Genomic DNA, 24,809 nt, shown 5'->3' with positions numbered 1-24,809 from the left:
TGACCGACTGACTGACAGCCATACAAAGATACACACAGAGAGAGAAAGTCAAGGAAAGCATGCAGCTCTGTTTTGTTAAGGAACTTTGCACAAAAAGGCTATTTGCCTGTTGCGATACTGTTCATTTTGGCAGCTTCTTCTACATGGGGCCATATTTATTTTTTCTTTGAAAAGGCACTGTTGTAAGAAGAAATATGAAGTGTTAACAAAAAGTTGTGTGAAACCACAAAAAAAAAAAAGTAACTGTTGCCATAGTGTACCTGTTCTCTGTAATGGCAGCTTATACAGTACATGGAGCCATATTGTTTTGTTCTTTGAAACGGCACTTGTATAAGACAATGAAAAAATATTTTGTGTTAACAAAATGTTATGTGAAACCACACATTAAACTTGAAACAGTAAACCATTGCTATGTGCTTGTGTGTTACTGTAATAACAATGTACACTCAAAGTGTGGGTAAAGGTAAACTTAACTTTACTTATGATTTCAGATTGTTTGCTTGTGTGGCTAAACTAACGAGCTGTGACCAAATGCTGTGCAAGAGCTTCTCTAATCGCAAGGCCTCCTGCATCTTGCTCCTGATGATATCCCTGGGGCTGTTGGGCATGGGGCACTGCAGGACCTAATGCCGCAGGTGGTAGCTGCTGTCTTTTCTCCTCGCATAGATTGTGGAGAACACAACATGCAGCCACCACCACCGGCATGAAGTTATAGTTTATGTCAGACTGCTTGGACAAGACACGCCATCTTGCCTTCAGGTGTCCAAAGGCATGCTCCACTTTCACACGGATGGCACTCAAGTGTTCATTGAAAGTTTCCTGTGTTGCTGTCAAATTGGGACCGGGGAAGCCCTTCATGACCCAGGGTAGTAGAGGGTATGCAGGGTCACCAGCAAGGAGTAGTGGCACTTGGACTCCCTCGATGTCCTTTGTTGCTTGGGGGTGTTTTGCTGGATATCTGAAGGCAACCCAAAAATATGTTTGTGGTTTGGTGTGGTACATTCCAAAACTCAGACTTTTAATATAAGTCAAAATCACCTAAACAGTCATTTCTGTAAGATATGGGGCCTTAAACACCCCAGAGTAACAAGTGAAAAATATTTCTTGTAACAGACAACTGCATATTTTCATGTTCCATTGGCTGTTTTTTATTAGAAACAAAAAACAAACATCTGTGGTGATATCCAGTAACATAATGTGTAATACCAATGTTGACCATGAGATGGCTCAGTGAGTTATGCAGAGACTGCAGTGGAAGACATGTAAATAAAAGTTCTAGCAGTCGATTAGATTAACATTACATTATCTACTGAAATTTTACAAGTTAGATGATTTTGACTTATTAAGTATAATGGCATATTTTGACAAAAATGTTGACAAATATACTTGGTAATGTAGGCGAGTGAGTTATACTTGTTCACCAGCAGAGGGCGTTCACTCGTTTTGCATTGCACCTTGCGTCTTTTGTACCTCCGAGGCCACTGTAGAGCCAGTTCTGTTTTTCCTGTTACAAGGTAGGCAATGCATCTTGAGTTCACCCACATAAATATTGTTTTAAAAGGAGTTAAATGCCCACCACTGTTAGTTTTGTTTATATCAACTGGCTGTTAAAGATGTTTTTACACTACAGAGCCAAAGCTGTTTGAAAGTGAATGTTGATAAGCTGAATTTGACACCTCATTTTGTTATATGGTTGAGCTAGCTAAACACAGCATGGGCTATGATAAAATGTCAGCAGGCTACAGTGAATGTTATTGATATTATCTTCATATTGACTGAGTATTTGTTTTATTTCATTTATTTTTGTAATCTGAGAAACTTGACGGAGTTCTGTTTTTCCTGTTACAAGCTGCCTGTATGCTGTTTACGTGGTGCTGCCAGAGAGAAAAGGCAATAAATGCAGAAGACCCGCTCTACCTCAACCACCATCACGACTCCTGTCTCCCTTCTGTGCCACTGTCGTCTCCCTCCATCCATCCCAGAGTCAACATACTTTAAAAATACACAACGCAGAGACTGTTATAAGGGATGTAAGGTCCGACAGACAGAAGAATAGGGTTACAACTTTGGTGCCGTGACCCGGATGGTGGTTTACAAGAGTGCTAGGGCAGAAGACTGCATAATCTCCAAACAGCATTATCCAGCTGTATCCTTGTTGTTCTGATAAACTGTTTCATTGTTTTTGATTTACAAAGCAAATAAGTGCTCTTATAAAAAAAAAAAAAAGGGGGTTTGTAAAAAAAAAAAAAAAAAAATCCATGGTTTTGTGAAATGTTTTTGCATCAGTAGTATTTATGGGTAAAGTTTGGTCACCTGCCCGAGACATAATTCACATCAGAGGTCACGTTTGTGTTTATTGTGGTACACTGAATATTTCTGTTTGTATCTTTTACATGTGCTTTGTTTAGTACCGCCAACTTACAAGGCATACTGCATACAAATACAACATTGATGCTCTCAGATTCGCCTGCCACACTCCTCCACCAAGACAAAGATGCAGAGGTCCTATGAAGACACCCCCCATCGTCCAAACTTGCCCCCCGCAGCAAGACAGACCCTATACCAACCGCCAGGGATAAGGGCTGGTCACGGTGACACTCAAGCTGCAGGCCATTCTACAATAAGCATAGAGGAGGGGCTTAATCCTTATGGGTTCTCACAACCACACCATCCCCTCGGCTACCAGCAACGCCAGGCCCCCCAATATCGTCCCCCAGCCCCCATGCCATTCCCAATGACTGAGCCTACATTACCTGTTACTGGTTATGTCCCACATCCCAGTTTGCTCACCCCTCCCGCCACCACTCATAGATCCACTGTCCCCAACCAAACCACCGCTGCGACCACTAATACCCCCATAGCCCCTAGCTTTACCCATACAGCCAATGTCCAGTCCCCTGCTGCAACCATTCACGCCCCTATAGTCAAGAAGTATGTGCCCCCAGCCCCATTGCATCCCTCTGCAGCCACCAATTATGCTCCCTCAGCCACCATGTGTGGCTTTCCACCTGCTATGCCCGGTCATGCAGCCCATATGCAGTCTCCCACTTACCTTAGTGACCCCCTGGCTGTTATGCAAAGTTCCACCCCTACTACACATGGCCAGTCAAGCACCCAAACATCCAGGGATACCGGCCAGTTTCCCCCACCCAAAGTCAACATGTCCCCCGAGGTTGACTCATCACTGGCTGCCATGCCATCAATGTATATCCCCCAAGTAAACATGCACAGCTCTGCAACAACGGTACCTGCACATCCCACATCCCGACCTCCCCATGCTACTACATATGCCTCCCCCCACCCTCACCAAATGTATGAGACCCAGGCCCCATCATCCTTTGGATACATGCCACAAGCCATCGAGCAGACCCCACCAACCCCCATGCCCCCTTCCGCCAACCAATTCAGCCCTGCTCACACCTCGCAAGCCAACTGGCACACCCAACAATTGCACGCTAACCGAATGCATCCTCAATCTACTCTGTGCCTCTACCAACCCAATCCATATGAATCACAAACTCCCCAGCCTCCCACTTTCACTCATGCTGAACCAGCCCCAATGCAACCCCACCAGCAACCATTTCCTCATGTGGCAGCTGCGGGGACAACAAGGCCTATCTCTGCTCAACTGTCACATGGTGGTTTCACCCAAACACACCAGGTGAAGAATGTTCAGGTGTTCAGTGGGAACCCCGACTGTAAAATCCTGATCGAAGACTGGATACGAGATATGCAGTATCTTCTTGATGCCGGGGGGCTGCCCACTCACCTCTGTTTTGCAACTATAGTGCGGCACCTCAGTGGTGAGTCTAGGAGACTGATCTTGAATCTCCCTCCATATGAGCAAAATCCTGAAAGAGCATTTGATGAGCTCAGAGCAGAATATGGCGACATGCAAAGATCTCTGGACCCCCTAGCTGACTTCTATGAGAGGAACCAGCGGACGGGGGAGTCAGCCTGTTCCTACGCCATTGCTTTGGAGGCAACTTTGAGGGAAGTAGAGGAGGCCCAGAATGCAGGTCAGCATTTCCCAGATCGTGATGCTAAACTGACTCGACAATTCCTGAGGGGGCTGAATGATGAAGAGGTGTATTTGAGAATTGCACCTATGAAGCCAACACTCCTGAGTTTTCGGGAGCTACAAGCTGAACTAAGAAACCTGTCGAGAGAAACAAAGAAGTTTAATTCCCAACACAAACCAAAGAAAATGTTCAGCCAGGTCCATGTGGCTGGAAGTGAACAGCGAAGTGGGGCGAATGGAAGGGATAACACAGTGAAGCACAACACTGAGATCTCTGAACTGACTGAACTGGTGAAAGGAATGGCTCTGAGGCAGGAGGAGCAATTTAAAAGACTTGCACAGTTGGAATCAAAAGCGACTGCCCCTCCCGTACCAGCCCCCTCCAGATATCAGCCAGCAACAAGGAGTGAGAGGGGAGGTGCTAGTTACGTTTGTTACCGCTGTGGCAGGCCCGGGCACGTAGCAAGGGTCTGCAGGACTGTACTACTGGACAATGAGCAGGCTGGACCCCCCCAGTCTCATGTTGCACTTGTGCAAGATGGAAGTCCGGTTCAGGCTGGGCAGCATTTAAACGCCTAAGGCCCATGGAAGCAGGGGCAACCATGGGCAAACAACAAGGTCCCCAAGAGGAAGCACAGGAGGAGGGCGATGGAAGAGGACATAACACCCCCCTTGTCGGTCCAATGAATGAAGGCCAAGTGGAGGTAAATGGAGAAGACTGTAGGGCTCTCATTGATTCTGGCTCCCAAGTAACTACCATTACTTATGAGTTCTGGCGCCAACATGCTGAGCTGTGCAAACAGAAGCTGCAGCCTTCAGACATTCCGGTAGAGGGGGCTGGTGGCCAAAATGTACCCCACCGTGGTGTGTTACACATCAAATTAAAGGTCATGGGTAAGGAGTATGACAATGTGCCAGCCTTCGTGGTTCCTGAGACGGAGTACCGATCCAGGGTTCCATTGCTGGTCGGGACTAATGTGATACGTGCCTCTAAATGCCACCTCCAAGCAACATACGGCCAGCAGTTTCTATGCAAGGTGAAAGAGAGCCACCCAGAATGGTACACAGCCTTTCTAGAGGTAAATAGTACTGGACCAGGTGGCCCTGAAGGCCGTGTGGGCCCTGTACACTATGCCGGTCGCAAGGTTCTTGTCCTCCCCGGCATGGAGATGGATGTGCTGTGCAAGGTGGGGAGAGGACCAAGAAAAAAGGCATACACTGCTCTTATTGAGAGGTACCCATCTTCTCAGCTTCCAGAAGGCCTTGTTGTGGGCAGAGTGTTGGCTAATGTGAGAAAAGGGTGTGTGCCTGTCAGAGTGATGAATATGTCTGAACGAGCAGTGCGGATCAGACCAAACGCTCACCTGGCGGATGCATTCCTTGTCCAAAATGTGTTGCAGTGTGAGGATGACCATCAGGGGCCAAGCAGTGAGGGACAAGGTGGTGGTGACAAAAATGCAGGGAGGGCAGAGCCTGAAGCATGTCAAAGCCATGACCAGGTAATAAGCCATACACCTGGGGAAGATTCATCAGCCTGTTGTGTGGATCTGAGTGGAGCCTCTGTTGAAGGAGAGGGGCAGAGGGACCTCCTCAAACAACTGGTGGAGAGGAATTCCGATATCTTCTCTCAACACTCAATGGATGTTGGCCACACAAATACTGTGCAACACGAAATCCCCCTGGTGGATACAAAACCATTTCGCCTCCCATACCGCAAAATACCACCCGCTCAGTGGCAGGATGTCAGGAAGCTCCTCAAAGACATGGAGGAGACTGGAGTTATTCGCCACAGCAAGAGCCCCTATGCTTCCCCAATAGTGGTGGTCACAAAGAAGGATGGGTCTCTGAGAATATGTGTCGACTACAGGAAACTCAATTCCTGTAGTACTAGAGATGCATTCCCCCTCCCGAGAATCGAGGAAGCACTGGAAGCCCTTGGTGAGGCTAAATATTTCTCCACCCTCGACCTGACATCTGGCTATTGGCAGGTGGAAGTATCGGAACAAGACAAGCATAAAACAGCCTTCAGCACACCGATGGGTCTCTTTGAGGCTAACAGGATGCCATTCGGGTTGCAAAATGCCCCATCAACTTTTCAGAGGTTGATGACCTGTTGCTTTGGTGATCTGAACTTCACACATCTCCTCATCTACCTTGATGACCTCATTATCTTCTCGAAGACCTTTGAGGAACACCTTGAGCGACTCCAACTGGTGTTTGATAGACTGCGCGAACATGGCTTAAAGCTAAAACCCTCAAAGTGCCACCTCATGAGGAAGGAGGTCCAGTACCTGGGGCACCGGGTGTCTGCGGAAGGAATCCATACAGACCCAGACAAAATAAGCAAAGTCGAAAAATGGCCACGACCCACTAATGGCAAGGAGGTGCTGCAATTCCTCGGCTTTGCAGGATATTATCGAAGGTTCGTGGAGGGATTCGCAAAGCTGGCTGCACCCCTGTATCGTCTCACCTCAGGAGACCCCAAAAAGAAAAAAAGGGGAAAGAGGTCACCGTCTGCTTCCGAGCCACCATTTATATGGACTGAGGAGTGTGAGGGAGGATTCCAATCCCTAAAAGAGCGCCTCACATCAGCTCCACTGCTGGGCTACCCAGACTACAAGTTGCCCTTTCTGTTGCAGACAGATGCATCTGGAGTTGGTCTGGGAGCGGTGCTGGCTCAAATGCAGGACGGTGCTGAGAGGGTGTTGGCATATGCCAGTAGAGGCCTGAGTCCAGCTGAAACTCGTTACCCTGCACACAAACTAGAGTTTCTGGCTCTGAAATGGGCGGTAACACAAAAGTTTTATGACCACCTCTATGGGCACAGGTTCTCTGTTCTCACAGATAATAACCCGCTTAAATATGTGATGACCACTGCAAAACTGGATGCTCATGGCCAGCGCTGGGTTTCAGAACTGTCTAGCTTTGACTTTGACATCCAGTACCGTCAAGGAAGATGCAATGCCAACGCTGATGCGCTGTCCAGGATGTCTCCACAAGATGTAATTAAAGCCCTCCAGTCATGCCCCCAGAGAGCGAGGGTGAAAGCTACCAAGGAGTCACGAAAAAAACCAGGCAGTGTGAAAGGGGATGCATCAGGGGTCCAGCCAGACTCAGTGGGAGAACCCCACTCTGAAAGAACTGAACGAGAGCATGAGCCATACACTGGTGTGGGTACTGAGTCTCTACCTTCAATGACCAAGCAGGAGATCAGGGTGAGGCAAAAGGAGGATCCCATCATTGGCCCTGCTCTGCATTACAGAACACTGAACACCAAGCCGTGCAGAAGTGAACGCGCAAAAGGGAGGGGGAGGGACTCTCTTCTTCTGAAAGAGTGGAAGAGGTTGGTAGTGAAGGATGGCATCCTCTATCGCAGAATTCAAGATGGTCAAAGGCGGACCATTGAGCAGTTAGTACTGCCAGAAAAGCTGCAAATATTGGTGAAAACAGCCCTCCATGATGAATCTGGTCATTTTGGAGTTGAGCGTACATTTTCCTTAATAAGAGAGCGTTTTTACTGGCCCAAAATGTTTCAAGACGTGAAAGCTTGGTGTGAGAGATGTGAGAGGTGCTGTCTCAGGAAGACCCCCACAGCAAACCTGAGAGCCCCCCTTGTCAGCATCCATACCAGTGCCCCCATGGAGCTTGTTTGTATTGATTTCCTGATGCTGGAAAAGTCAGTAGGAGGGATCGAAAATGTGCTGGTGGTCACCGATCACTTCTCCCGTTTTGCCCAGGCCTATCCAACCAAAGACCAGAAGGCAAGTACGGTCGCCAAGGTGCTCTGGAAGAACTTCTTTTGCCGTTTTGGATTCCCAGCTAAACTCCATGCTGACCAGGGGCGCAACTTTGAGAGTGCAGTGGTGAGACAACTGTGTCAGATCACTGGCATCGCAAAGACCCACACAAGCCCCTACCATCCCCAGGGAAATGGAACCACAGAGAGGTTCAACCGCACCCTTATGGACCTTCTGGGTACGTTGGATTCACGCTTGAAGCCTCGCTGGAATGAATACGTTGATGCCATGACACATGCATATAACTGTACCAGGCACGACTCCACTGGTTACAGTCCTTATTATCTAATGTACGGCAGACATCCCCGACTCCCAGTTGACCTCATCCTTGGTCTGTCATCGAGTGATCATCACTGTGAACACAGTGAATATGTGCAGACGCTCCAGGATTGCTTGACATACGCCTATGATCAGGCCAACAGGATGTCCCGACAGGCCAAAGAACAACAAAAGAAGCACTATGACCGCAAAGCAAAGAGCCACACATTCAAGCCAGGGGACAGAGTCTTGATGAAAGTTTGTCACGTGGAAGGCAAACAGAAGCTGGGGGACAGGTGGCAACCACAGCCCTACATTGTGGTAAAGAAACAGCCTGATATTCCAGTGTATGTGATTCGGTCGGAGAATGGAGAAAAAGAAAAGGTTGTCCATCAAAATCTTCTAACCCAGTGTATGTTCTTTCCAATGGAGTCTGGGCAGACAAATGAAACAGAGAAACCGGATGAGGAGACCAGCATCTCATGTAGTGAGTTGGATGGGGAAGATGGTGCAGAGGAGAAGAGTGAGGAGGATCAATTGGATGACATGAGCAATGGGGGTGATCAAAGTGAGAAAGAGGAGGAGCCGAGTGAATCTCCAAGGTCCACCTACGAGGAACAAGAGGAAAAGGAGTCCTCCCATGTGAAAGCCTTACCTCCCAAGTCACCAAGGGTCAGGAGAAACCCCCATAGGGACAGATGCCCGCCTAAGAGACTGTCGTATGAGTTAAAAGCCCTGGACCCTGAGTCAGTCCAGCAGAAGATTGAGCTGGGACGGAGAATATGGCAGAGATCTAAAGCCCAGATGGACAAGGAGTGTGGCAGAGAGTGACACACGCATACTCATACACATACCCCGCAACACACACCTTTCATTATGGCTGTGTTATGAGTTATGGGCTACTTGTGAACTTGATTATCTGATTGCGGGGACGCCATCAAACTAAGTGGGGGTAGATGTAGGCGAGTGAGTTATACTTGTTCACCAGCAGAGGGCGTTCACTCGTTTTGCATTGCACCTTGCGTCTTTTGTACCTCCGAGGCCACTGTAGAGCCAGTTCTGTTTTTCCTGTTACAAGGTAGGCAATGCATCTTGAGTTCACCCACATAAATATTGTTTTAAAAGGAGTTAAATGCCCACCACTGTTAGTTTTGTTTATATCAACTGGCTGTTAAAGATGTTTTTACACTACAGAGCCAAAGCTGTTTGAAAGTGAATGTTGATAAGCTGAATTTGACACCTCATTTTGTTATATGGTTGAGCTAGCTAAACACAGCATGGGCTATGATAAAATGTCAGCAGGCTACAGTGAATGTTATTGATATTATCTTCATATTGACTGAGTATTTGTTTTATTTCATTTATTTTTGTAATCTGAGAAACTTGACGGAGTTCTGTTTTTCCTGTTACAAGCTGCCTGTATGCTGTTTACGTGGTGCTGCCAGAGAGAAAAGGCAATAAATGCAGAAGACCCGCTCTACCTCAACCACCATCACGACTCCTGTCTCCCTTCTGTGCCACTGTCGTCTCCCTCCATCCATCCCAGAGTCAACATACTTTAAAAATACACAACGCAGAGACTGTTATAAGGGATGTAAGGTCCGACAGACAGAAGAATAGGGTTACAGTAAGATTTGGAGTTTTACCTAAACAGATGCGATGTGACAAACACAGCAGCATCATGAGCGCATCCAGGTGATCCCACGGAGATATCCCTGATGATTAATCGATCATCAACCACGGCCTGCAGGACAATTGATGTCCAACCTTTCCTGTTTACATAATCGCGATAGCCATCACTTGGGGCACGAACAGGTATGTGAGACCCGTCGATTGCGCCGTACACCTGGGGTATTTTATGTGCCTCATAATTGCGCTGTGCAATCTCAAGTGCCTCGTTCACGCCTGGCAAACTGATTGTTCGCCTCATCAGCGTATCGCATATGGCTTGGCAAACCCCATACACACATCTGTGCACAGTGGTTTTGCTTACTCCAAATGTCTCACCTACAACCCTGTACTCAGAACAAGTAGCTAGTTTGTAAATGGCAATAGCTACTCGCTTTTGTGTAGGAAGTGCCTCGCGAGGGGATGGTAGGGCTGGTGCCACAAGAGGTCCAATAGCGTCGCAAAGCACGTTGAACGTTGCCCGGGACATTCTAAAATTCTGAATCCACAATTCGTTGGTGAATTCCTCGTTTACGATCCTCTCCCAGAAATCCATTATACGTGGCCGCTGCCATACATAAGGACTTTGCCTATAAACTATCATCCGCTGCCTTCTTCTTCTGTTTAAAATAGTCACGGCAGCAGCAGTAGCAAACGAAATCACATTGCCAACACCAAGGAGGCGACGCAATACGCCCGGGACGTCCATCTTCCTCAAAGTGGAGTCTCGCGAGAGAGATTCTACGAGAATACGTGAGACGGGACTTCAAACTCAACTTTAATGGAAACGCCTGCAAGTCGCAATTGTACTTTTTCGAAATTGTAGAAATATCGCAATTGTTTTGCGCAAAAGTGTAATGGAAACACAACTACATGGCATAATAATCACCACAGTTATAAGACTAGATAGCCTACTCTGCTTTCTCATTAAAGACTGACTTTCATCACTCTCTGAAAGGCTCTGTCTCATGATCCAGAGCACCTCACACTCAGTCTGTCGCATTATGACCCAGAGCACCTCACACTCAGTCTGTCTCATTATGATCCAGAGCACCTCACACTCAGTCTGTCTCATTATGATCCAGAGCACCTCACACTCAGTCTGTCTCATTATGATCCAGAGCACCTCTCACTCAGTCTGTCTCATTATGATCCAGAGCACCTCACACTCAGTCTGTCTCATTATGATCCAGAGCACCTCACACTCAGTCTGTCTCATTATGATCCAGAGCACCTCACACTCAGTCTCTCTCATTATGATCCAGAGCACCTCACACTCAGTCTGTCTCATTATGATCCAGAGCACCTCACACTCAGTCTGTCTCATTATGATCCAGAGCACCTCACACTCAGTCTGTCTCATTATGATCCAGAGCACCTCTCACTCAGTCTGTCTCATTATGATCCAGAGCACCTCACACTCAGTCTGTCTCATTATGATCCAGAGCACCTCACACTCAGTCTGTCTCATTATGATCCAGAGCACCTCACACTCAGTCTGTCTCATTATGATCCAGAGCACCTCACACTCAGCAAGAGGGCAGCTTGATTTTTCTGAAGGGATTGACCCCAGTGGGAATCGAACCAAGGACTTGTCGTTCTTTTTCTAGTATAAGATTAATAGAAACCAAAGGGGTACATTAGCTCCCATGTTAGGAACATACAGTATATGAGTTGTTCTGTTAGGAACATACAGTATATGAGTTGTTCTGTTAGGAACATACAGTATATGAGTTGTTCTGTTAGGAACATACAGTATATGAGTTGTTCTGGCCCTAACAACAAGCCGCACGTTGGGAGGACTGGCTGTTCAGACTCTGTAGTCTTGCAACAGCACTGCACTATTGAGTCACACCATAAAAGCCACCCTGGCTGGAAACACCTTATCAGCAGTTCTGAGAGATCATGTGCTTTATTGAAGAGGTAATGAGTTCAGTCTATGGCGGCTGTATGGTGTGGCAGGCCCAAAGTCAACTAGCTGTATGGTGTGGCAGGCCCAAAGTCAACTAGCTGTATGGTGTGGCAGGTGTGGCAGGCCCAAAGTCAACTAGCTGTATGGTGTGGCAGGCCCAAAGTCAACTAGCTGTATGGTGTGGCAGGTGTGGCAGGCCCAAAGTCAACTAAAATATACGCCTATCTAGTTGGCATCATGGTGCTGCCTAATAAATGTATGGTAAAGTCTACAGTCAACCACAAACACTACTTCCTGTAAGGAGAGAACTCAGAACTGCAAGGATCTAGAACTTTCAGGAACAATGAACAACTTGGCTTCTATAATCTTTTCATTTATGTATTAATAATAATGTTTATTTGTATAGCACTTATCAAAACCAGTGTCACAAAGCGCTTTACAATGAACATAAACAATAAAATACAGTTGCAAGAATGAGGTTAGGCGCGCTTCCACCCGAGACAGCCCAGCAGGCTGGTCCGGTGCTCCCAGAGAATGGGCAAGTATAAACTTGAAAGAAAACACTTTAGGTCCAAAAAAACCCAAAGTAGGCCACTGGAGCACACGGATCCTTTTTGAAAAACTTTATTGAAATAAATAATAAAGTTTTTCAAAAAGGATCCGTGTGCTCCAGTGGCCTACTTTGGGTTTTTTTGGACCTAAAGTGTTTTCTTTCAAATAGAATACAGTCATTTGAATAAACAGGCAGGCATAAGACATACCGGAGGAATAAAACAAGTACAACGAATGATTAACAAACAATAAAAACATCATAAAAGCCAACAGTAAAATGCCAAGGATCAAATTAGAGCAGTCCAACACTTAAGTGCAGCATCAAGAATAAAAAAACAACACAATATGTGAGAATAAAAGTAGACTAAATACAATAACAATCCTTTATTTAACACATGGGGGAAATCATCCTTCCTCTACTAGGAACCTTCCTAGAACTATAGGGGCAGTGGGCAGCCTTTTGCCATTGCCTTGGTCAGGGGCACTGACAGGAGTATTTACCCTAACATAGGCTACATGTCTTTTGATGGTGGGAGGAAACCCACACGAACACGGACCGGGGTTTCGAACCCGGGACCTTCTTGCTGTAAGGCAACAGCGCTAATCACTGAGCCACTGAGTAAAAGAAGGTTTATAAGAAAGCCTTTCGATAGCCTATTGATAATTCTTAAGAAGTGATTTAAAAGAGGATTCACATGTGGCAAGCCAGAGTTCCTCAGGCAGGTCACTTATAGGCCTATAAATAACCTTTATTTATACAAGGTGGTCCAAACTTCTCTTTTACAATGCATATAAGAGCAAACAGGCTAAATAAAATAAGATGCAGGGGAGTCAAGACAATTAAATAGGCTACAAGAATTCAGAGAGACAGAAAAAAGGACGCTGATGTCCCCAATCACTCAGATAAAACCACTGCAGGTAGAGGTGAGGTTTATGGAGGACTAAATTAAAACTTTAGTAAAGGCTGTTTATTCTAAGGCCTAAATGCAAATAGGCTGCACATGTTGAATATGAGATAAACAATTCTCCAATGATGATTTCACAGCATGTCCATTCCTGTGTACATTTAAATTACATACTAAAAACTGTACATTTTGTGATTCAGTTTAAATCCTTATTCAACCTGCAAAACTGCTTTGTCATTGTAAGTGCTGTCACTGTCTGCCTGCATAAAACAATGTTCCCTTTAATTTCCGTGAGTCATGATTCCAGACGCTTCGAGTCATGTGCTATGTGAGGTCAATGATTGGCCATCTTGTCAAACAGCCCGCCCACTTCTTGTGGCCTGATTGGTTACATCGCTAGCAGGCGCGTGTCTGTCACAAGGTCCGTCTTGCCGTATAAATACAGCGAGCCGCCTGCTGCCATTTCACACTCAGCCGCAGGGAACAAGAAGAGACAACAGGGAGTTCTTGCTTCAACAGTGTTTGAACGGAACTTCTACGTTCGTCCCGCTCTATACTTATTACTATTTTGCATTCCGGTCTTGATCAACTCGACGTTTTCTACTTGAATACTACTGACAAAAAAAGCCGAAGTTAAGTTCTATTTTTCTACCGTTTTGATAAGAAATACCTAAAAACACACCAGCCAAAATGGATTCCCAGGTCCGTCAGAACTACCACCGCGACTGCGAGGCCGCGATCAACCGCATGGTCAACCTGGAGCTGTATGCGTCCTACACCTACACTTCAATGGTAAGAAACATTTACCTTTTTAAAACGATTTTTTTTTTTGCTTTTAAACACGCACACAACTTTGGTGCATACGAATAATTGGCTTATTGTACTTATTCGTACACTGTTGACGTTATTCTTATTACAACTTACAAATTGTAACTTACGTTACTTGAGTAATGTTAGGAGGAGCAGTTAAGGGTCTCCTGTTTATCTCTGACTTGCATGTTGCCTGATGGGGAGTGGACTAACCTCCACCCACAGCCACACTAAATGCTGTGTCATGCTTAGGCAGGTTGTTGTTTTTCCCTTCATCGTCTCCTAAAGCCAATAGACCTCTTTCACAGCAGCCATTTTGACATGTCAAACGAGTAAACACAGGTGTAACCAATAACGTTAATAATGACACGAATCTGATGGTTACATTCTATTTAAGGTGTTCCACAGCCATTCCAATGAGCCAATGTACAACAGCACAGGGACACCTATCAATGGAATGGAGCCATTCTGAATGTAATGAGTTACACCTGTGTTTAATCGGCCATGACATGAGTTACACCTGTGTTTACTCTGCCATGACATGAGTTACACCTGTGTTTACTCTGCCATGACATGAGTTACACCTGTGTTTACTCTGCCATGACATCAGAAGGTCTATGCTCGTTGCTCGACAAAGTGTATAATCAATGGCTAGGCTGGCTAAAGTCATGACTCACTCATTTTTTCCTGACCGTTGAGTTGCTTCTTAACTACTATTTGTGTCGCAGCTGCCACGTTTGGCCAAATAAAGATGGGTAATATCTCCCTAATCACTGTGTTTATCGCGTCCCTTCCTTCTCTCTCTCAGGCCTTCTATTTCTCCCGGGACGACGTGGCGCTTCCTGGCTTCCACCATTTCTTCAAGGAGAACAGCCATGAGGAGCGGGAGCACGCGGAGAAGCTGCTGTCCTTCCAGAACAACAGGGGAGGACGCATCTTCCTCCAGGACATCAAGGTCTGTGACCAGACGCCACCCAGTGTTTCCTTTAGGAGCCGTTAGCCACCATCTTGAAAGCATGCACCCGTCCTGTAACGGCAGAAGACCTTTTCTAAATTGATAGTCTGCTTTTTCATAAGCTGGGTGAATGACTTCAAATCAATATCACCATTACTTCAAACTTTTACCTCAATTAGGGTTACGGTTCATAAACAATTATTTTATACGCTTTCTTTTTTTTTTTTACACTGCCCTCATAGTTCTCTGACAGGGTCTGTACTGTACTGTTTGACGGTGTTTTGGCTCGTGTCATCCTCCATGTCGACAGCTTTGCTTTAAGCGGATGCGTGAACGCAGACTAGCGTTACTCTAGTTGGGCGGAGGCACGAACACGACAGTATTTTTTGAGGACAGTTCATGTTCAGTTCAGAACGCACACATTGGGGAAAGAATTAAATAATTAATTCAGTGAATTGACATGAGCAAGATTAAGTGGGTTAGAGGTTCTAAATGTCTGCTTCAATACATTTCTGGTTAATTGCCCAGCCCTACTGAGGGGAACATATCTAGCAGAGTTAAGAGGTTGTGTGGTATGTCAGTTAGATGAGGTTGTGTGGTATGTCAGTTAGACTTGTGTGGTATGTCAGTTAGACTTGCACCATGATATCCACCCGACCACCTGTATCAGACGGTAAAGGCTTTCAAATGAAATATCAGTACTGGCCCGAAACAAACATTTCTGCTGATACAATAGGCCGATAAAAGGACACTTTAATTACAGTCCAGTATTTAAGTAGAATCCATCTCAATTCGAAATTAAAAGTTACATAAATACATTTAAAAAAAAATGCATGTTATGCATGTTTTACATAACTAAGTTGAAGTAGTTTATGTCTGCAGCTGCCAGTGGGCCATCACCGTAAGAGTAGGCATATTGTGTTAATTCTACTATAGCAGAGACTTGATGATCTCTGAAATTGGGTGGAAAAAAGATGTGCCTATTTCAGCAATCGGCCAAAAGAGTTGGAAAATCTCTGCAAAGAATCTATTGCTTTGTGCGTGACTAGACCTCGCGTCAATTAATTCTAATGTTTCTTCCTTTTGTAGAAACCAGAGGTTGATGAGTGGGGCAGCGGGCTGGAGGCCATGCAGCAGGCCCTGCAGCTGGAGAAGAACGTCAACCAGGCTCTGCTGGATCTGCACAAGCTGGCCTCTGACCACACAGACCCTCATGTACGTATCTGACCACGCAGACCCTCATGATCTGACCACACAGACCTCATGATCTGACCACACAGACCCTCATGATCTGACCACACAGACCCTCATGATCTGACCACACAGACCCTCATGATCTGACCACACAGACCCTCATGATCTGACCACACATACCCTCATGATCTGACCACACAGACCTCATGATCTGACCACACAGACCTCATGATCTGACCACACAGACCTCATGATCTGACCACACAGACCCTCATGATCTGACCACACAGACCTCATGATGTGACCACACAGACCCTCATGTACGTATCTGACCACACAGACCCTCATGATCTGACCACACAGACCTCATGATCTGAACACACAGACCCTCATGTACGTATCTGACCACACAGACCTCATGATCTGACCACACAGACATCATGATCTGACCACACAGACCCTCATGATCAGACCACACAGACCCTCATGATCTGACCACACAGACCCTCATGATCTGACCACACAGACCTCATGATCACAGACCCTCATGATCTGACAACGCAGACCCTCATGATCTGACCACACAGACCCTCATGATCTGACCACACAGACCCTCATGTACGTATCTGACCACACAGACCTCATGATCTGACCACACAGACCCTCATGTACGTATCTGACCACACAGACCCTCATGATCTGACCACACAGACCTCATGTTCTGACCACACAGACCCTCATGTACGTATCTGACCACACAGACCCTCATGTATGGATCTGACCACACAGACCCTCATGTATGGATCTGACCTGAAAAGTCATTTCAAAATCTTGTTTTCCAGGCCTGGAAAAGTCCTGAGATTAGTAAAATCCATAAAAGTTTGCGAAAAGTCATGCATTTGTGTGTAATGAAATTAATTGTTACAGTAATCTTCTGTGTATAACCTTCCACGCAATCTAACATAAAATGCAAATTTTATATTTCTTATGAATGATTTTTTTTTTTTAGTCTCAATAGCTTCCATGTAATTTTTAAATCAATACCACAGGTTATCACTACACTGGACAAAGTAGTAATAGGACACTGCTCTTTATATTGGATTTTAGTGCTGCTTGTATTTTATAGTTTTGTGAAAATCCTTGTTTTAAACAGCTTCCATGTCATGTGATGCAATATCTCTAAATCACTCAATCCAATGGAGGTGTGTCCTAACAAAAGACAATTACGGTTTAATTAATTATTAGAGGTGTGTCCTATTTGTCCAATGTAGTAATGATGTCTGATATTGATTCAGAGTCACCGCCTCACATTGCATGGAAATTCTATTATGGATCCTTAAAGTCATGAGAAGGTTTTGAAATTTCATCCATGAAATTGGTGGATCCAATCTTAGTGTTGTTTTGTCTCCAATGACATCATTTGTCTACTAAGAGGAACTTTCTCCCTTAAATGTTGAATATTATTTTTGATTGAGAATCCTCTCTCGTCTTCAATGTTGTTCACACATGCAAATTCATACTAGCCCATGCACTCGGGAATTCATGCTATTGACAAAACTGCTTTCGTTCTCTCCCTCAGTCTTTACCAAACCAATCATAACAGACCGTCTTGTCTGTCCCACAGCTGTGCGACTTCCTGGAGACCCACTACCTGAACGAGCAGGTGGAGGCCATCAAGAAGCTGGGCGACTACATCAGCAACCTCGCCCGCATGGACGCCCAAAACAACAAGATGGCAGAGTACCTGTTCGACAAGCACACCCTGGGGGGCAAGAGCTAAACACCGGGGAAGCGAGCGTTCACCTGGAGCTTTGATTTCACCCCCCACCTGTGTACCCAGCCAATCACTGAGCTCCTCCACCTGTGTACCCAGCCAATCACAGAGCTCCTCTACCTGTTAACCATGCCGTGAATGTTCGGCCAGTCACTGTTGTGTCAGGAAGTGGTGGATGTTTGTGTCAGCTTATGGCGCTTTGTTCTCAATCACCTAAGCCTCCACTTGTGTCATATTTTGAACAAACAAGTTGTGACTTAAATGTTTCTGATCTGTTCTTAATCCGAATAAACGTTTTGAGCTGGAGTCTTATGTCTGTCTGCGTCTCGGACCACAATTTCACTTGCTGACACTACTTTACTTTCGTAACCTAACAAACTAATTAAATGAGTATTACAAGTGAGCCTGTAAATATTTTTGGACTGGGGAATATTTTTACAGCTGCTACTTTTTAAATAACCATTCCAGTTGTCATAAAAGGCGCATAGATGGGAAATGGGACAATCGATAAGCTACAATACCCAACATGTAATTTATCAACCCAGTCTACAGACCCAACTCTGTTCCTTCTAACCACAAGATGGTGACATTTCTAATCGCATAACTGCCCTGTGATAGATAGATTTTTATTGCTGTGTCATGCACCATATTCAAGGTGCCCTGCCTGTCTGGGCTTACAAGACAAATCATTCAAGTTCAACAATACAAACAAGCTACAAAACGCTCAAACATAAACAAGACAAGACAGTTATATATTCAGATGAACAACTTCTCCATTCTGAATTTCCAAGCCCTCCCAATAAACCTGGCTAAACTGAAGACTTCATCTCTGAACAACCATTCTAACTTCGCATCATCTCCTGACCAAAATAGTTCCGGTTTCTTATTTTGCATTAACTGAAATAGAGACAATCTTGGTTCCTCATATAGTGTACAATGAAACAAACAAGGCCAGGTCGAAACCTGGCATAGCGTCGGTGCATGGTATCGTCACCCATGTATACCCATGAGGTCCTTGCCAATCCCCAGCTTTAGCCTGTCCATGTTGGAAATTAACTTTTGCATAGAGGCAACATGATTTCCTAACCAAAAAAAGCTACATGTATGGATTTAAAGTGGAGATGAAGCATTGATTTGAACAATACAAGTGTGGTTTGTTTGCTCTGTACCTTGGGTAAGACAGAACCCTGCAATCAAATGTGAATTACACCTACATTGGCTGCAAAACAAATGTATTTCCCTGTTTTTGCCCTGTTTCACCACTGAGCGCTGCCATGTTGAAAGCTAGATGGTGACGTCACACACATTATAGCTCTTGTGTATGCAGCCAGGCTGCAGCGCTGCTTGTTGTTTACTCACCGGTAAAAATGGAGCACAGACATACTAATGTTAACTAAAAGCACAGATGGAGGCAGGGGCGGACTGGGATCATAATTCAGGCCGGGCATTAGATACCAAGCAGGCCAGGCCGATACGGGCCGACGCGTGTGCCGGCGTCCGAAGGGCGCCGCCGAAAAATCTGGGCCGTTTGAAGCTCAATTTGGGCCGTTTAAAGCCAGATTTGGGCCGTTTGAAGCCCAACTTGGGCCGTTTAAAGCCAGATTTGGGCCGTTTGAAGCCCAATTTGGGCCAAGTCCAATTTTACAATGAGATGCACCCACTTTAACCCTGAATAAAGTAATAAAACCACTAGTAAACCAGTAGGCGGCGCCTGGCCTGCTGTTCAGTGAGTGGCCTGGCCTGGCCTGCAAAAAAAAAAAAAAAAAAAAAATTTGCAGGCCAGGCCAGGCCAGGCCACCGGGCATTTGCCCGACGTGCCCGATTATGCAGTCCGCCCCTGGAGGACCATCAAAATTGCACTTGTGAAATGAATGAATATGCCTACAAAACAGCACAGCGAATCCCACACTAGCTGTTGTAAACAGTAGCATCCATGGTGGTACGCTAGCTACATAGCAATCCTAGACTAATAATAGAAAACTATATACGATATATTTGCCACACAAAACGTAAGGGTTGTGCAACAACCCGGGTTTTACGAGTGAAAGCGAGAGCTCTCACTAGTGCTTTAGCACGCATAGTGCACAGACTTGAATGCTCTTTACCTTTTATTCCCTAAAAGTTAACCTTTCAAACCACCCAGGTGACGTGACGGTGACGTGGAACACCGCAGCCGCACCTGAAGGCACCTGGCCCATCCCTGTCTGTGATTGGACGCGACCACCAGCCATTTTGTAGCGGTCCCGCTAGACAGGGAACTCCACTCCAAGCATTCAACATTGGAGCCAAACCTGGCAGCAAGGCTGAATAGTGAGAGCTCTCGCTTTCACTCGTAAAACCCGGGTTGTTGCACAACCCTTACGTTTTACTTCGCTTCAGCTCGAGCTCTCACTAGTGCTACCTACAACCGTCCTTGCTGCAACGAAGCACCGCAGTGCGACCTTCGGACGAAAAAGGTCTGTCATGGCATAGCGCACGGGAACCCAGTAGGTTTAACGGAGCGGGCCGTGAGGCATTTAACTCGTGGAGGCTGATAAGACGGCGTGAGCGAATGTCGTGCCTACCACGTCCAGGCTATAATACCTCACGAAGGTGTGGTGGGTTGACCATGATGCTGGTTAGAAGTGCGCAATGTGCGTGTCCTATTCACATAGGCTAGAAGCGCCCGTACGGGGCAAAGCGCCTGGAGTCTCCTCTCCTCCAATGGATCGGAGGAAGGAGGGTTAAACGCCACCAGGTCTATGGTCATAGACCTGAACCCGGCCATAATGTTCTTGGGCTGGTAAGTGGGGTTGGGGCGAAGCGTAACCCTGCGCTCATCATCAGAGAACACCATGCATGACTGTTGCACCGACAGGGCAATCAAGTCACCAACTCTCTTGCCGGAAGACAAAGCTAGCAGCAATGCCGTCTTCAGCGAAAGGTGTTTCAGACTGATTGTGTCAATCGGTTCGAAGGGAGGTCCCGAGAGACCCTCCAACACCGTTACCAAGTCCCATTTAGAGAAGACGCTCCTCGTATGGGGGCGAAGCTTGCGGACGCCCTTCATGAAGCGGGAAACCAAAGACAGGCTTCCCACTGTCTTGCCCTCAATGTGACAGGCAGAGATTGCGGCCACGTATACTTTGAGGGACTGTGGCGACTGGCCCGCTTCGTACAGGCCTTGGAGGAAGCAGAGAATGGGCTGGACGCCACAATACACTGGATCCAGGTCCCTTTCCGCACACCAGCGTGCAAAGGACCGCCACTTGTGAGCATACTGCGCGCGAGTGGAGCTAGCTCTAGCGCTCTGTATGGTCTGTACCACGTTTGTCGGTAGGCCCTGTGCTAACAGCCGTTCCCGTTCAGGAACCAGGCTGCCAACTTCCACTTGTGTGAGGAAGGGTGGAGAATCTCCCCGCCCGCCTGGGACAGTACTCCAACTCTAACACGTTTATGTGGCGAAGCTCGTGGGCTTGCCACTGCCCGTTTGTTGCCTGGCCTTCGAACACTGCACCCCAACCCCATAGGGAGGCGTCCGTTCGAATGACATGCCTGAGCGGGACCGGTCCCATCCGTGCCCCCTCTGAGAGCCAATGGCGGTCCGTCCATATGGCCAAGGCTTGACGAGCACGATCCGACAGCGTAAGAACGCGGGATCGATGTTTCGCAGGATCCAGGCGATGACTCAGGAACCACCTCTGGAAGGGTGTGTAGCATGTGTAGCAGCCCGAGGGGAATGGCGGCGGATGCCGCGGCCATAAGTCCCAGGATCACTGAGCACTGGTGGACAGAGATCACGTGAGCGCGATGCCAAATCCGGGCTGTCCTCAAAAGGCGATTCAGTCTCTCTGTGGAAAGACGAGCCCGCATGGAAAGAGAGTCCAACTCCAGACCCAAGAAGATTGCAACCTGTTTCGGGACGAGCGAGCTCTTGTGCCAGTTTATAAGAAACCCCAAGGCCTGGAGGTGTGATGTGACTACCTCGGTGTGCGTGGTGACCATGTCGCCCGAGTTCGCCGCTATGAGGGCGTCGTCGAGATAGACATAGATGCGGATCCCCTTCTCGCGAAGGGGGGCCAGCGCTATGTTCACGCAGACGGTGAAGGTCCTTGGACTCAAGGACAGACCGAAGGGGAGGACGCAGTACTCGTAAGCCACTCCCAGGAAGGAAAACTGAAGGTATTTCCTGTGTCTCTCCATGATAGGGACGTGGAAGAAGGCGTCTTTTAAGTCGACGGATGTAAAGAAATCCCCAGGCCTGATCGATTTGAACAGACTGGGAAGCGTCAACATGCGGAAGGGCACCTTCCTCAGCGTCAAGTTGAGGAGCCGGAGGTCCAGAATGGGCCGCGTGGATCCGTCCTTCTTGGGTACTATGAAGTACCTGTGGTACAACCCCGAGTGCTTGTCCGGGCCTGACACGGGGCGTATCGCGCCCTTTGCCAGGAGCGAGGAGACTTCCCCGCTGAGGACAGCTATGGAACCCTCATCCGCCGGTCCCGAAACGGGGATACCGTTTAAGGGAGGAGGGGGGGCGAGCGAACTGCAGCGCGTAGCCCTTTGCCAGATTTCGAAGCACCCAAGGTGTGGGAGAACAGAGCCTATTCCAAGTGGGGAGATTGCTCGACAGGGCAGGCTTGGCGCCTTGGAGCAGGGGTACCGTGTTGGACCCGGAAGGGCGGCTGTTGAGGCCGAGGCCTCCTGAGAAAAGCCGAGCCCGGGAGGGCTGTGGTATGCTACGCTGCCCGTGAGCTTCTGGCATCATTCGTGAGATGGGCCGGGCCTGAGAGGGCTGCGGCGCGCTCCGACGTGCGTGATCTCCTGGCAACTTTTGTAAGGCGGGCCGGGCCCGAGAGGGCTGCAGCCCGCTGCGACGAGGTCTCGTCGGCCGCGCGGCATGACGGCATTCGTGGGGAGGGAAAAGGGGGGGAAAGTTGTGGGGGAGCGATGCTTACGCATTGTGGAACCCGTAGGGCCGGAGCCGTCATGGGGCACAATAGCGCTGCACCCCTCACGGCTTTCGCTGGCAAGGGGCACGTCATTGGCAAAGCTCTTTTGGGTGCTCGACAGCGGTGCGGGACACCGGGTCCTGGCAGCGTGTAGCACTCCCCCACTCCCCCGAGGGGGGTCGCTAGGACCGCACCGGGCCCTGGGGCCTGGTCGCGGATGCTGACCCAAACTGCGACCCGGCTGCTGGTTATGTTGCATACGAACCGCGCGGGGCTCCCAAGATGGCTCAGGAGGTGTGGCGTTACTGCCTGGCCCACCTGGTCTGCTCACACCTGCATTGGGAGGGGCTGAGCCCCAGTGGGCGGACCTCCCGTGTGGGGGGGGGCGGTGGGACTGGGCGTCGCCGGACGACCCGGGCGGCCCCGGTTCTGGACCGGGAGAGGGCGGGGAGTCACCCTGTGCCTGCGCGGCAGGAGGGAGGTAACCGCCACCGAATCCTGACGCCGTCTTTCTGCCCGGCTGGCGAAATCCGCCATAGAGCCGAAGAGACCGGTTGGTGAGACCGGCGCATTCAGCATCTCACTCCTCTCAGCGCCCTCCAGGCTAGTGAGTTGTAGCCAAAGGTGACGGTGGGTGACCACCGAGAACCCCATGACCCTTCCAGCGTTATCCGCCACACATTCCAGCATTTTGAACACGTAGTCAGAGACCTTACGCAGTTCAGTGAACGTGCCTACGTCAGGGGCTGTCTGAAGCTGGTCGATGAGGACCGCCTGGTAGCCCTGTAAGATCGCTACAGTATTGGCCATGGCGGCCGACTGGCCTGCCGCCCTGTAGGATTTCTCCGCCAGCGTTGCCGTGTCCCGGCAGGCTTTAGATGGGAGCACAGGCTTCTCATTAGGGGCAAGGTGTTTTACCACGCCCTTCTCCACAGGCGGAAAACTCGAGTAACCCAACTCGGACCCGCGTTCGATGTCTGACCAGCAGGCCAAAGCCTGGATGGGGGCCCTGGTTGTAAGGGGGGCACCCCAAGACCGATGGGCCGCGAGTCGCACATCCTCGCAGCAAGGTAAACTGCGTCGTTGGCCGTGTCCGACGGGACGGAAGTGGCGCGCGCTGAAAAGAGACTTCTCAGGGGCCGGGGGTGCGGACCATTCAATGCCGAGCTCGGCCACGGCCCTGGATAATACTTCCCTGAACTCCTTCTGGTACGACTCGGCCAAGATGTTGTCAGGGGGAGTAACCCCCGAGGGGTGAATCCCCGACCGATCCGGGCCCTCCATCAGAGAGGGTGCGTCATCCTGCGGATGGATGTCGAGGACGTCGTCCTCATGGTAGACAGACCCAGACCCCCTGGAGATGCCCTCCATCGACTCACTCCATAGTTGGGTGTGAAAGTCAACCAAGCTACGAGCCTCCTCCCACCTAGTGGAGGGAGGGGGGGAGAATGGTGGGACCCGTGCTGAGAACCCTCCCGAGAATCCTGCCGGGGACCCTGCTGGCGCCCCTTTAACCGAGAGGCAGCGGGTCGGAGTCAGAGGTAGGCGGATCAGTAAACATGCACAACAACATCAACATTACAAGTCTTTTTTTTTCTTCTTCTTTTTTTTACAACACATAGTCCTGGTGACTCACTGGAGCCCTTCTCCGCCTCTGTGGCCTCCTTGACCCTGTGGGACCCCCTTGGAGGGCAGCAGGGAGAGGACTAAAGGGGCTAACACTCCATGTCCCGGGGGATTCCACCACAACGTCTCTGGGGCAGACAGCGTCCGTGGTTGGAAGACAATCCCCCCGGTAAGGGGCCAGCCGGTCCCTGTGCAGTGCCACCACCCTCCCCCCGAGTGACATTTGGACCCTGTACGCGTGATTTCTAACCCCACATAGGATAAGCAATAACCACGCCCTGTGGCGCCGGGATTGGCCAGGAGCAACACTGGAGGGCACGCAGCCCAGCGATTTCATGAACCAACTGAATAGCTCTTGAGAACGGACAGCGATTTCGAGAGCGGACATTGAGAGCAGACATTGAAA

General features: G+C 48.3%; 1 protein-coding gene across 1 annotated transcript; it reads left to right on the top strand.

Annotated features, from left to right (window-relative positions):
* The first annotated feature begins 13,593 nt into the window (after nt 1–13,593).
* Nucleotides 13,594–18,152, top strand: LOC310787602 (ferritin, middle subunit). The gene is made up of 4 exons (XM_083649066.1): nt 13,594–13,905; nt 14,732–14,878; nt 15,968–16,093; nt 17,697–18,152. The coding sequence occupies exons 1-4, from the start codon at nt 13,804–13,806 to the stop codon at nt 17,850–17,852; spliced, it is 531 nt and encodes a 176-aa protein (XP_083505192.1). The 5' UTR covers nt 13,594–13,803; the 3' UTR covers nt 17,853–18,152.
* The last annotated feature ends 6,657 nt before the right edge of the window (nt 18,153–24,809 follow it).

Source organism: Poromitra crassiceps, assembly GCF_964638095.1.
Source record: "Poromitra crassiceps genome assembly, chromosome: 13".
NCBI lineage: Eukaryota > Metazoa > Chordata > Actinopteri > Beryciformes > Melamphaidae > Poromitra > Poromitra crassiceps.
Note: the sequence above shows the minus strand (reverse complement) of the source record. Positions and strands in the feature narration are given on the sequence as shown.